This window comes from Paramisgurnus dabryanus, chromosome 8, assembly GCF_030506205.2.
Source record: "Paramisgurnus dabryanus chromosome 8, PD_genome_1.1, whole genome shotgun sequence".
NCBI classification, from domain to species: domain Eukaryota; kingdom Metazoa; phylum Chordata; class Actinopteri; order Cypriniformes; family Cobitidae; genus Paramisgurnus; species Paramisgurnus dabryanus.
Window position 1 is genome coordinate 42,024,074 of NC_133344.1, and position 14,881 is coordinate 42,038,954.

General features: G+C 46.3%; 1 protein-coding gene across 1 annotated transcript; it reads right to left on the reverse strand.

Moving 5' to 3' along the window:
• Positions 1-11,949: 11,949 nt before the first annotated feature.
• On the reverse strand, positions 11,950-12,912 carry LOC135720901 (olfactory receptor 11A1-like). Its single transcript, XM_065243010.2, has one exon. The coding sequence runs from the start codon at positions 12,910-12,912 to the stop codon at positions 11,950-11,952; it is 963 nt and encodes a 320-aa protein (XP_065099082.2).
• Between the last annotated feature and the right edge of the window lie 1,969 nt (positions 12,913-14,881).

Consider the following 14,881-nt stretch of genomic DNA (forward strand, 5'->3'; position numbering starts at 1 on the left):
GTATGATATTATTTTGTGTTTGTAACAATATCATGGCTGAATAAAGAATTTTGATTATGATTATGATTATGATCATGTATACGTCAGTGCGCCTGCTGCATCGCTTATTCGCTTTTGTAAGCGTAAGTTGGGTAACTACATTGCATATAGATCCGTTTTTGCCGCTATTATCTTTGTAAAGGAATACACTAGTTAACTGCTAAAATCTTATCTTGAGATTTACAACGGGGCACAACAGATTTATGCTGGGGCATGTGCCGCCTTCCTTGTGTGTTCTTGTGGATGCGCTCCATTCATTTCCATGGTTTCTCGCGCTGGTTTCACTGCAAACTGCGTGCAGCCAATGGGTGTATGAAACATCATCACGTAGCATTACGGTCCAGTGTTCATGGGAAATGTAGGAAGTACTGCCAGAGATATAAATGTCCGAGAACAGAGCATTATGTATCATGCATGCAATGCCTCATGCATCACCGGCCAAACTGGCTAGTAAGTTTTTATTAACAGTTGTTTAGAGCTGACGGCTCTATTTCTGGCCCTAAAATACTTTCTCCCCCAACTGAGAAGCTGCCATGTCCTAGTGCGGGTGGTTATACATAAGTCAACATGGAGGTCTGCCCTCTCCCAATTTGAACAGGATAGCGAGGCAGATTTTTCTCTGGGCTCAGGACAAGTCCCTGTCACTCAGAGCAGTGTACATCCCGGGGAACCTGTATGTAGGAGCAGATTTACTGTCCAGGCAGACATTATCGACTGGGGAATGTAAACCCCACCCAGACATAGTGTTTCAGATATGGACCATATTTTACAGAGCGGAAGTGGACCTCTTGACCTCTTTTCAGATAGCGCAATGTCCCCTTTACTTCTCTCTGAGTCCCCCAGCCCCCCTGGGTCTGGACGCAATGCCGCACACATGACCGGACAAGCGCCTCTATGCATTTCCTCCAGTTGCGCTGCTCCCGCAGGTTCTAACCAGAGTTCGCCAGCAAGGCTCTTACTGATAGCACCGCGTTGGCCCAACAAAGTATGGTTCTCAGAGATAATATCTCTCCTCAACGGCTCGCCATGGGCGAGTCCGGAGAGGAGGGACCTACTGTCTCAGGCGGAGAGTATGATAATTCATCCCAGGCCCGACCTGTGGAATCTCCATGTCTCCATGAATCTCCCCTGAAGGGTACCAACTGAGGGACACAGGCTTGTCGCCTGATGTTATTGACACTATTTTGAGTGCTAGGGCTTCTTCCACTAGAAAGAATTTTGCCTTTAAATTTGGTGTCTTTGAAGCATGGTGCACGACACATGATGCAGATCCTGTTAACTGCCAGATTACTACAGTTCTGAGTTTTCTGCAGGAAAAGCTGTCGGTAGGCTTATGCCCATCCACTCTCAGGGTTTATGTGGCCGCTCTTTCGGGTCGCCACGCTTTGGTGGATGGGACGCCGCTTGTGAGGCATGCTCTGATTGCTTGCTTTATTCCTGGGGCAAAGGATTGAGGCCTCCAACAAGAACTAAGATTCCTTCGTGGGACCTAGCTATAGTCCTGGAGGGTCTGGTTCAGACCCCCTTTGAACCTCTAGAGTCAGCGTCTGATAGACTTCTGACACTAAAGATGTTTTTTCTAATGGCAATAACTTATTTAAAAAGAATTGGAGATATGCAGGCTCTGGCGGTCTTGCCATCCTGTCTAGATTATGCCCCAGGAATGGTCAAGGTGATTTTGCATCCTTATCCTGATTACCTAGCCTGGTAATACCATCTTCTGCTATTTTGCTTCGCTTCATAGACAGAGTCTGGCTGGGCATAATTGACAATCGTTTTCCTTCTCGTGGGAGGGGCTTGTCTGAAGTTTAAAATCATTGGTCTAAACGTAAGCCAATCACATAACGTTTGGATATGATGTGGGTTATGCGCCAGCTCAGCCGCATCAAATTTCTGCTGTAAAACGTCTCGGTTACGGATGTAACCCTCGTTCCCTGAAGGAGGGAACGGAGACGTCACGTCGTGACCGACGAATTGGGAACTCCCTTAGAGAGACCAATCTGCTTCGAATACTACTAAAACGCCAATGAACTTGGCATTGAGATATTTGCATAATGCTGGCGCCGCCCCGCCAGGTGCGTATATAAGCAGCAGGTGCAAATGAGGAAATTAGCTTCTTTTTCGCTGAGAAAGCCGGAAAGTGTGACCGGCCGTAACAGCAGGTGGCAGCACCTGTGGCGACGGGACGTGACGTCTCCGTTCCCTCCTTCAGGGAACGAGGGTTACATCCGTAACCGAGACGTTCCCTTTCAGTCGGTCACTACGACGTCACGTCGTGACCGACGAATTGGGAATCCCTATCAAAACGCCACTAGGGGCTGACCTCTTCCAGTGTCTGCGTAAAGCCCTCCGGTTCCACTTAAGGAGGAGGAGAATTAGGTTTTAAGGCAGAAGGCCGGGCACTAGATGTTCCTTTAACCCCACAGTAGTGCCAGCGACTGGGAAGCGCCCTATCTGAGCGGGATAGGAACGCTGCGGAAGCCACCACCCGTCTTAAGGGTTAATGGTGGGCGAAAGTCAACCGTAGTTGAGGTAAAATGACAGCCGTGGCTGTGTAAGCAAAGCAGTGCTCTGCTAAGGGAAACGTGGGCTAGTAGGATTAACCCCACGGAAAAATACTCACAATGGAACCCGGTGGGACACAATGTGGAGCCCGAGCCAGACACATAGGTTCGCGAGGATACAGCTAGTGAAAGGCTGACAGCCAATGCTCCGCAACAAAGGCTGCCAAGGCAGCGGAGGAAGAGCAATTCAAACCATTACGCATTTTTGCTCTGAAGGCCTTCCATACTGACACAGTTATGAAGCATCAGTTGGAGGCTGCAAGCCGACCTGCGAGTCTGCTCTCCGTGCCCTCCCTGGTGAGGAAAGAACACGAGAGGATACAGGCTCGATACGAACACTGTAAAATCTAATGAACGTATTAGGTGTCGCCCAACCAGCAGCTCTGCAGATGTCTGTTAGCGAGGAACCACGAGCTAAAGCCCAAGATGAGGCAACGCTCCGTGTGGAGTGCGCTCTCAAATTAAAGGGGCAAGGAATACCCTGAAGATTATAAGCCAGGGAGATAGTATCAACTATCCAATGAGACATCCTCTGCTTAGTGACAGCTTTCCCTTTCTGCTGGCCACCATAACAAACAAAGAGCTGGTCTGAGGTCCGGAGGCTTTGCGTGCGATCCACGTAGAGTCGCAGTGCGCGTACGGGGCACAACAAAGCCACGGTTGGGTCTGCGTCCTCCGGAGGCAGCGCTTGCAAGCTCACCACTTGATCTCTGAAAGGAGTAGTGGGAACTTTGGGCACGTAACCTGGTCTGGGCCTCAATGTTACGCTTGAGGCAGCAGGACCAAACTGAAGGCACGAGTCGTCAACAGAGAATGCATGTAAATCCCCTACTCTCTTCACTGAGGCCAATGCTAGCAGGGTCAGAGCTTTCATTGATAAAAGCTTCAGACTCACAGACTGCAAAGGCTCGAACGGGGGGGCCTGCAGGGCTTTCAGCACCATGGACAGGTCCCAGGGAGGAATAGAAGGAGGGCGCGAGGGGTTTAGCCTACGAGCGCCTCTTAGAAATCTAACAACCAAATCATGCTGGCCAACTGTTCTGCCGTTAATAAGTGAGTGATGAGCAGAAATAGCGGCGATATCAACTTTAATGGTGGAGGGTGACAGCCTACCGTCTAACCTATGTTGAAGATATAAAAGCACGGTGTTAAGAGGGCATTCTCTGGGGTCCTCGCGTTGCGAAGAGCACCAGGTGACGAAAAGGTTCCATTTAAACGCGTAAGCCCGTCTCGTAGACGGAGCTCGTGCCGCGTTGATTGTGTTAGATACCGCTTGCGGTAAATCACTTAAACCTTGCGCGCGCTCAACGACCACACATGGAGATCCCACAGGTCGGGGCGCGGGTGCCATAATGTGCCCCCTCCTTGAGAAAGAAGGTCCTTCCTCAGGGGAATCCGCCAGGGAGGGGCTGTCGCGAGGAGCATTAACTCTGGAAACCAATTCTTGCTCGTCCAATATGGGGCGATCAGTAAAAGGTTCTCCTCGTCCTGCCTGACCTTGCACAGTGTCTGTGCGATTAAGCTCACTGGGGGGAATGCGTATTTGCGCATCCCCCGAGGCCAGCTGTGTGCCAATGCGTCCACGCCGAGGCTGCCCTCGGTTAGTGAATAAAACAGGCGACAGTGGGTATCGTCCGGCGACGCAAACAGATCTATCTGCGCACGACCGAACTTCTTCCAAATTAGCTGGACCGTCTGGGGGTGGAGTCGCCATTCGCCGGGGCGCGCAGCTCGAGAAAGCGCGTCCGCTGCTGTATTGAGCGAGCCCGGAATGTGAATGGCACGAAGGGACCTCAGATGCTTCTGACTCCAAAGGAGGAGATGACGAGCGAGATGCGACAGGTGACGGGAGCGCAAACCGCCTTGACGGTTGATATACGCAACGGTCGCAGTGTTGTCGGTGCGTACTAGTACATCCTTCCCTCGCAGCTCCGTAGCGAAGCGTACGAGTCCCAGATATACTGCCCACAACTCTCGGCAATTGATATGCCAGTGCAACTGGGGTGCTGTCCACACCCCTGAAGCTGTAAGCTCGTCGTACGTGGCACCCCAGCTCGTGTCGGACGCATCTGTGTGTACAACAGCATGCTGAGCGATCTGTCTCATGGACACACCGGACCTGAGAAACGCGGGGTCCGACCACGGGGGGAATGTTAGGCGACACGCAGGTGTAATGGTTACACGATGGATGCCGGCGCGCCACGCTCTCCTCGGGACTCGATCGTGAAGCCAACGCTGAAGCGGTCTCATATGGAGCAGTCCGAGCGGTGTCACGGCCGCTGCTGCAGCCATATGCCCCAGGAGCTTCTGAAATTGTTTCAGCGGGACCGCATTCTTCCCTCGGAATGAACCGAGGCAAGTCAGAATTGACTGGACGCGCTCTTCTGTCAAACGCGCCGATAAATCGATCGAGTCCAGTTCCATCCCGAGAAAAGAGATCCTCTGCGTGGGGCAGAGTTTGCTCTTTTCCCAGTTGACCCGAAGACCCAAACGGGCGAGATGCCGAAGCGTTAAATCTCTGTGCTCGCACAGCGTCCGTCGAGAATGCGCTATTATAAGCCAATCGTCGAGGTAAGCCAATATGCGAACGCCGCTCTCTCTGAGGGGCTTTAACGCCGCCTCCACTACTTTCGTGAACACACGGGGAGAGAGGGATAGCCCGAACGGTAAAACTTTGTACTGGTATGCCCGTCCCTCGAACGCAAACCGGAGAAACGGTCTGTGACGAAGGATTATGGACACATGAAAGTACGCGTCTTTCAGGTCTATTGCCGCAAACCAATCTTGGGGGCGAATTGAATTGAATATTTGCTTCGGTGTTATCATCCTGAAGGATCTCTTCTGCAGAGATTTGTTCAGAACGCGCAAATCCAAGATCGGTCGCAACCCGCCGCCTTTTTTGGGTACTATAAAATACGGGCTGTAGAAGCCCGATCTCATCTCGGTTGGAGGGACCGGCTCGATCGCGTCCTTCGCCAACAGGACTTCGACCTCTGCACGCAGTACGTGTGCATCGGACGCTTTCACCGTGGTGAAACGAATGCCCGAGAATTTGGGTGTGTGCCGGATGAATTGAATTTCGTAACCGAGGCGAACAGTGCGTAAAACCCAACGAGACGGGCTGGGAAGCTGAAGCCACGCCCCCAGGGACCGTACGAGGGGAATTAACGGCACTGTCGGGGTACCCGCGGTGGGGCGGCTGAGCGGGACAGGTGGTACTGCCGGTACGTCTGCTGAGGCAGCATAAGTATCTACAGTATGTGTGTGTGTGACACTGACCTGAGCCCGCTGAGGGTGACGGTCGTCTGGTCTCCTCAGCGGAGAGCACAGACTCCGAGGAGGGTGCTGGTGGTCCCGTCTCCTCAGCGGAGAGCTGGAACTCCTCAGAACACCCGCTGGCGATAGAGGAGAGGGAGGAAGAGCATGTGAATGCCCGCTCACATCTCTCTCGATCCTCTGAAGACCTGGAGAAGGAATAGGAATGCACTCTTTTTGTGGTTTTGTGGGTGCCGGCTGCGAAGCCGGCGGAACAGAAACAAAAGGAAACCAAAGATTCTCCACCCGGCCCTCTACCGGTGGAGGGAGCGATGCCATCACCGTCTCCCGTAGAGTGATCCCATCCAATCCCAGGTCGCCCGTCTCAGGGCCGCTTCGTCTTCCGTTTGCCACGGGAAGCGGGTGGGGCGGGCGGGGCGGGCTGTCGACGGCTGTTCCCCCTCCGTGGCCTGGAAGATCTTCTAGTGGGGGGGGCGGAGGCAGCCGCCGCAGGGCGCCCTCGGCGAGGAGCAGACGGGCCCGCCGGCGCTGGAGGGCGAGATGCAGGTCGCTTGCGCCGGGGCATGATCTGTGCGATCGCCTCTGTCTGCTTCTGGGCGGCGGAGAACTGCTGGGCAAAGGACTCCACCGACTCACCGAAGAGGCCAGCCTGTGACACTGGAGCGTCCAAAAACTTATTCTTGTCCGCTTCCGACATGTCAGCCAGACATAGCCATAAGTGGCGTTCCTGGACCACCATCGTGGACATGGCACGACCAATCGCCTGCGCTGTCACCTTCGTAGCGCGAAGAGCCAGGTCAGTGGCAGCCCGGAGCTCCGAAAGGACAGGCGAGTCGTGTCCTCCCTCGTGCAGATCCCTCAAGGCCTTGGCTTGGTGAACCTGCAGCAACGCCATTGCGTGCAGGGCTGAGGCCGCCTCTCCACATGCCTGGTGGGCAGCGCCCGTTAAACCGGAGGACTGTCTGCAGGCACGAGAGGGGAGGGTTGGGCGGTCCTTCCAAGAGGGAGCGTGTGCCGGACACAGCTGCATCGCGACGCCACGCTCCACGGGAGGGATCCCCGTATAACCCTTAGCGGCTCCGCTGGTGAGGGAGGTGAGGGGGGAGGGCTGAAACGGCCGTAATCTCATGGAAAACGGCGACTTCCAGGTTCTAGTCAGCTCCTCGTGCACCTCGGGGAAGAAAGGCACCGGTGGAGAGGGTTGTGAAACCCGGGCAGCTCCAAAGAACCAATCATCCAGGCGGGACGGTTCGGGCTGAGGGGGGGGAACCCACTCTAACCCTACGGTCTCCGCCGCTCGAGCGAGCACGGCCACCATCTCTGGATCGAACTCCGGCGTCCCAACCCGACCAGAGGGAGGAAGGGCGTCGGGGTCCACGTCAGGGGGAGGAGGCCCACCCTCGGATGCTGCGGCGTCGGTGGACCCGGAGGGCGGCACGATGGATTCTAGAGTCATCGTAGAACACGACGCTGAAGTCTCCATCGGCACATCAACCGGCTGTGGACGAGAAGGCTGAGAGCCTGAGGACGAATCCCCCGCTCGGCTCAGCACAGTGATGCGCAGGTCGTCTTTTGAGAGCTTCACAGCCGCACCGTGGCGGCGTTCAGCACTCGCATGACGAGGGTTGCGTTTTTCCCGGAGGAAAGACAACCGTCTGCGCAAATCCACAAGGGACATGTTCTCGCAGTGAGAACACTTACCCCCAGCGAACGCTGCCTCTGCGTGCTCGATGCCCAAACACGAAAGACAACGCTCGTGACCGTCCTTCGGACCCATGTACTTGCCGCACCCAAGATCGCACGGACGAAAAGCCATCCTGAAAAGGACGCTGATGTCCGGATATACGAGAGAGTGGCTGCCTTTAACAAGGCACAAAGCTCTCTCGTATCACTCTTTTAGGGAAATTCACTCAGATGCTTAGTTGATGAGCGCACAGGAAGGCAACGCACACACTAAACTCAAAACAAAATAAAGATGAAGAGTCGTGGAATTAAGCGAAGCGTCCGCTGTGGTACTGCTAGTCCAACCAACTTCAGCAATCGAATCCCACCAGAGTAGAGTAGCTTCTCAGTAGCAGATACTGCCGGCTTTCGAAGCGATAAAAAGCTAATTTCCTCATTTGCACCTGCTGCTTATATACGCACCTGGCGGGGCGGCGCCAGCATTATGCAAATATCTCAATGCCAAGTTCATTGGCGTTTTAGTAGTATTCGAAGCAGATTGGTCTCTCTAAGCGAGTTCCCAATTCGTCGGTCACGACGTGACGTCGTAGTGACCGACTGAAAGGGAACACATGTATAATGTGAAAACATACCCATCGAGTGAAATACCGGAGTTAACATGGCTATGGCTATTTTTAGCTTGGTTATTTATGTCTGAGATTTCCTTGCGGTCCTTGTGCGCACACTTACACATCCGTAAGGGCTCCAGACATCTCCAAGCACGGCAGCGTGGGTATTGTCGTTCCCCATAGCGCTTAACAGCGCAGCATCGAGAGTCGCTCAGAAGAGGGAATGGTGGGGTTACTTGAGTGTAACCTTGATCCCAGAAAAAACGGAACGAGATGCTGCGCTGTCTTGCCGTACAGTAGATGTCCCAGGACTGGTCTTCAAACAAAAGATCTGATGACACAGCTTGTGCTCATCTATTTAATAGCCTCGCATCGGGTGTGCTGTGATGTCGTCATCAACCGAGGCTATATACCTCCGGGTCAATTCCATTGAAGTGTTTACACACTATATTCAGCTGGTCAACAAATAAAGACATTTCCCCCATAGCATCTTGTTCCGTTTTTTCAGGGAACAAGGTTACACTCAAGTAACCCCACTTTTTCTCCTACTGAAACTATCGATTAGAGTATTTCTGCATCACAGAAGAGGACAAGATGTAAAATCAAGCTATACAGGTGGCACAGAGAGAAAGATGTGTGTCTCTAAGTTCACTCCAATGTTCAGTATGTGCAGCAGATGGAGCTTGCCGGCTGGTAGATATTGTGATATTCTGGAGATGGTGCACTCTTGACATCCCTGCATGTACCTTCTGACAAAACTTCCAGAATGTTTTGGTGATGTTCGCCCAAGCTCCAAGGGCTGTTCCTTATACATGGATGACTTTATTAGCTGAATTTGATTGTTGACAATTTGATTTGGCTTGATCTTAGATTTTTTGGTTTTTCAAAGCTCATCCTAGAGTTGCTGTCATAGCAACAGGTCTGTAAGCTTACACATGTTCAGGAGCAGGCTTCTTAAGTAAACAAGATTAGATCACAGAATTTTAGGCAGAGGTGATATGGAAAGCCTGGTGCAGTTTTGATAATTATTCTTAAACAAATGACAAGACAAACAGGCTTAGTACTACATTCATTTTAAGTTTATTTAAATGTTCTTGTTTAAAAGACAGCAGTCAGTCATCTTTAACTAACAGTAATAGACAGTATGTACTATAAGTGTGAAATAAATTCCCTTTTGAAGCAACTACCCAGCTAACAATTTCTGGTTTCCAGAACATTTCTAGAACAGATATCGTAACGTTCCCTGCTGGTTCCCCAGGAAATTTAGTTTAGAATGGAGTACAATGACATGGACTACACAATGTCATATCGCCAAAGTTCATATCATAACCTGCTATTATGTATAGCTGTAAATTGAAAAGAATATAGTCATATACTTAAAATAATTGTGTAAGTAATAAAACAATACAAATACAAACAGAGCAAAAAATGTGTTGCGTTACAGTGCTTTGGTCAACTGCCAAGTTGTATTCATTTCTACTACCACGAATAAGATGTTTTACATATAGTGAATTCAGGTAGATTGGGACAGCTTTTGACAGTCATCTCAATGTCAAAAAGTGTCCCAATCTATAAAAAATGAAGTCATATAAACGCTTAGATCAGGTAGAAATACTGCCAATATTCTGTTAGCCTTATTTGTTCCATAAAAGTAATAGCTGCCTTTTAATTCAACAGTTAACTTTTTATTAGGGCTGGGCCAGTGCTTTAAGTGGCCCAAAAGAGGTGCCGGTACTCTATGTTTTTTTTAGCTGACTCGACTTCTATATTGAAGGGGTTTTATACTCAGCAGTCAACAGACGACCTTGTAAAAAATAATAAATCCTTTTATAAGTTTGTGGATTTGCTTGAGCTAGAAATATCTACTGAACATAAATAAAATGTGCAAAAGGAGATATGTGAGTAAAATTTTCAGCATGGTTAAAGATTGAAAGAGCTTGAAAAAAAACTTTAAAATTACACCAAGTCCATGTCCATGGGTTCAAGAATAACAAAATACTGGCCATTTAAAACTAGAAAGTCATCACTTCATATTGTCCCATTGTTTTCCATTTTGCGGGTGTTAAAACTCCCGTGGTCGTCGTCGTTCAAATTAATTGAAATTTCGTTCACTTGTAGTTTAGCAATTAAACTAAATGTCTATTACAATTTCAAGAATGTTTTTACTCTGCACATTGCCTGGGGAAATCCGAAGTCACGTACCTACAAAAGGGTAGGCTATTGTATTGGATAAAGCTTGCCTCTGACCTGTAGCTGTCATTCTGGCTTGGTGGGATGTCAGCCAGCGAATCCTCTGATTCTGACCTTGTTCTTTTACTACTCAGAGTCTAAAACAAGGAGGGCATATTAAGTGTGCATTGTATTTTCATTTTAACCAAGCAGCTATGGTTGCGCGTTTCACACACAAACACACACCTCTCCAGTCCAGACCACACTGACTGACAGTCAGCGGCAAAAGCGACACAAGCGCTTTTAACTTGTAAACACAAGGGTGTATGGGTAATGTAGTCTCTGCTCTCGGTGGGACGAATTAGAAAGCGTACATTGTGAAGGGCGCTCTGAAAAGCGCCAGCGCAGCCAAAGGATTAAATTAAACCTCTGATTTTTAAACAGATGTGCAAATGAGCATTCCGGTACGCTAAAAGCACGTTCTGGGTGCACAGAGAGGTGGTGGTACGCTCAAGAGCTATATTTAGAAGTGGCGGTACTGAGTACTGGCGCATTCCGGCCCACTTAAAGCACTGGGCTGGGCATAGATTAATCTAGATTAATTTCATACAAAATAAAAGTAATTTTTGCATAATATATGAGTTTGTGATGTGTGTAAATATTATGTATATTTAAACACACACACATACATATATATACATTTAAGAAATGTTTTATTTAAATATAGTTTTTTTATTTATATATAATTTAGAATATATAAAAATATAAATAAATATATATACACATGTAAATGTTTCTTAAATACATACATGAATGTGTGTGTATTTACATATACATAAAAATTACACAAAGCACAAATCAGATGTTATGCAAAAAATCCTTTTATTTTGTATGACATTAGTCTAGATTAATCTATGCCCAGCTCTACTTTTTATAAATTTTCTGATTGTACTCTTAACAAGGTTATTACAAGTAGCACAGGCCAGAATGTTATTCAGAGTATTAAACAATCACTTATCAAACTTTATTTCAAAGCATAAAAATAAAACAATTTCTTAAGCAAATTAGTTTTTCAGATGTATAGTTTTCAGATTTTACACTGAGCATCATCCAAATCATATTTTGCCAAGTACTGTAACTCCTAATCAAAATGAGTCTTACATTTACAGTACAGTACAGTACAATCACTATCCTGTGTCTCTTTTTCTAGCTCCAGGATATATGACAATATTACTGTAAGGATGTTTGAAAGAAAAGTGTTAAAAAAAAGGTTCCAGAAGCTTTAAAACTATAAGTAAAAATGTTTTAATGTAATTTCACCTGACTACATTAGTTTAAAGCAGGAAAGCACTTTTTAAGAGTTTGATCAAACTAAATGTATCTTTTAAAATAGTTCATTATCATAATTAAACAGTATTATTTTAAACTTACAAACACTCCTTTTGTTAATGCAAAGCTTGTCGATTATAGTGAGGTAAAAAAACATACTATTCCATGTGATTGTCAAAGCTAATATATGTTATACACAGATATATTTTCTAACATAAAAATCAATAGATCTACATATTTTGTGCTTCCTCCATGAACATTTGCTAAAAGATCAAACATGTTTAGTTTACCCAGCTTACATTAACCTGCTTTTGGTAAATCCTACTACAAAGTTTTCTTAGTACAGCATCCTTTATTGCTTGAGTTCTGATCCCATACAGGACTGGATTAATTATCGGAGACAGAATTAGGAAATACAATGAAAGTATTACACGGAAAACATAAGGAACATGTCTCATATCAAACCGACTTTGTGTAAGTTCAAAACAACTTCCAAGGATAAAATTGAATAATGCTATTAGATGTGGGACACACGTGCTGAAGAGTTTAGTTTTTGTTTTGCGTGACACATTCAAACAGATCAAGATAATCCTTAAATAAGAGTAGATAATTATAATAAATGGGAGTACAATAGCAAATAAAATCAATATTGAGCTATGTATGTTGTAAGATGAGATATCGGCGCATGCCAGCTTCACTATTGAATAATTATCACAGTAGACTTTTTCAATTATGGTTCCACAGATATCAAGTCTTGCTGTAAATAAGAGAGAGATTGTAATTCGTACAAAAGGATAACACCAAGTGACTGCAACAGCTATAATCACCTTTGTAGGGGTCACAATTTTACCATAGTTTAAAGGATAACATATAGAAATATATCGGTCGTATGCCATAACTGTTAGGTTTGTTATGTCACTGGAAACATAGCTATATATAACAAAGGTATGCACAAGACAAGAAAGCCATGTTATTTGAAAATCTTCTGTTAAGAATCTAGTTATGATGAAAGGTGCCACTGCTGTTCCACCATATAAATTTATACAGGCCAGATTGCAGATTAAGAAATACATTGGCTTATGTAGTTTTCTTTCAAGACATACAATGCAGATGATGAGTCCATTAGCAATGACAATAACTGGGTACAATAAAAACAGCACACCAACAAAAACATATTTCAGGTCATGAATTTTTTTGTATGCATTCAGTGTGAAAGAAATGTTAGGCTTTGTGCTCTGTAGCATGTCCCTGTAATTACAAAAACAAGAGAGGAAAAACAATATTAATTGCACTTTGTTTTCTAACATGTACTACTTACATATAATTTTCCAGCAGATAATTCCTCAAAGTAACACTAAGAAAACATTTTTATTTCAAAATATCTTTAAAATAAAATCATAATACATTTTCTGGTCATAACTAAATGCATACACATATACTAACAAATCTTACATTTTCTGATAACTTCATCCAGCTTGTAATTGAGCAGTCTTTCTTTGTCTGCTGAAAAGTTAATATTAATAAAGAAACAGGTCTATTACCTGCTGGCTTATTTTCTACTGAAAAAGTGAAATTGGGGCAGGACATATAAGACACACGGGATAAAAACAACCAATAGGCTTTCTTTGCTGCCCAGCAAACAACACACATGGGGGTTGTGTACGAAAGTGGAATTCTATAGACAGTTTCATTGGACGCACGTTCGTTGTCGCGGTTACGTGTCTGGTTGGAACTTCTGGTCTCTGTTTGTTTTAACTATAGGGCAAAGCTCTCCATGGACTCGTTGAAGAGGCCGGTCTGGGAAACAGGAGCGTTCAGGAACTTGTTCTTTTCAGCTTCCTTCATGTCAGCCAGACACAGCCAGAGATGGCACTATTGGACCACCATGGTGGACATCGCACAACGGACTGCCTGGGTGGTAACCTTGTGTCGCCCTCAGCGCCAAGTCAGTGGCCGCTTGGAGCTCCGAGAAGGCAGGCGAATTGTGACCTCCCTTATGCAGATCCCTCAAAGCCTTCGCTTGGTGAACACAGAGCAGTGCCATGGCATGCAGGGAGGAAGCCGCCTCCCCACAGGCCTGGTATGCAGCCGTCGTGAAACCGGACGACTGCTTACAAGTCCCTGAGGTAAGGGTCGGACGGTTCTTCCAGGACACAGCTGCATTGTGACCCACCGCTCCACTGTAGGGATCCCGACATAACCCTTAGCGGCTCCACCGGTGAGAGAGGTGAGGGCTGATGGCTAAAACAGCTGCAGGCGGTTGGAGAATGGGGCTCTCCAAGATCGAGTCAATTCATCGTGGACCTCGGGGAAGAAAGGTACTGGAAGTGTGGGTTGAGATCAGAGCTGATCTTGGCCTTCTGGGGGCCCTAAGCAATTTTGTGAGGGGGCCCTGTCATCACATTAATAAAAAAAACACTCACTGTCTCTGCTTAAATGTAGCTATAAATAAAATGTTAACTAAAACACAGATTATCTTATAGCTGTACATTTTTGCCACATGTACATTACTGTGACACTCATCAAAAATACTTCCTAATTATAACATTGACACATGTTTTCTGAAAAGCCTTTAATCTGTTACATTAGTACTTAGAAAACAAGGTCTACTGCCAAATCTATTATTTTTTAAGAGATGTAGATTATCAGGGAAACAAATTTAAAATTATTAAATAAAACCAAAATAGCTGTCAGATAAACTATGACAAATAACTCAACAGATTTTCCAATTTGTTTAAAAACTAAGGCATGTTCAGACTCCACAGATAAACACACCAAAAATACATAAATCATTCCCTAAATAAGCAAACATTAGACCTAATGTGCATTGTTTTAAATGCTAAAATGGAGTCACACAACATCTTTCATGAATAAATGTGTCAATTTTTTTTACATTTATGAAAGATTTTGATTATTAATGTGTACAAGCACTTCTAACAAAATACACTGGACTAAAACTCAATCTGGGGATTTGGACTGCAGTGTTTGTTATAAATCCATTGCATTGTTAGTCAAGACTAAATGGGAATTTTGTGTTCTTAATCGTTTAACTTCACCTTCATGGCGCTTGTCTTTCCTGCTCCGGGCGGATAGCTTTAATATCGGAATGAAGATGCATGCTGATAGGCGCGCCAACCGCATGCTGAGCTACATAGATGGACTGACAACTGGAATTACAGTATCGTGAGATAAAACTGCTTGTTATAATTCGAA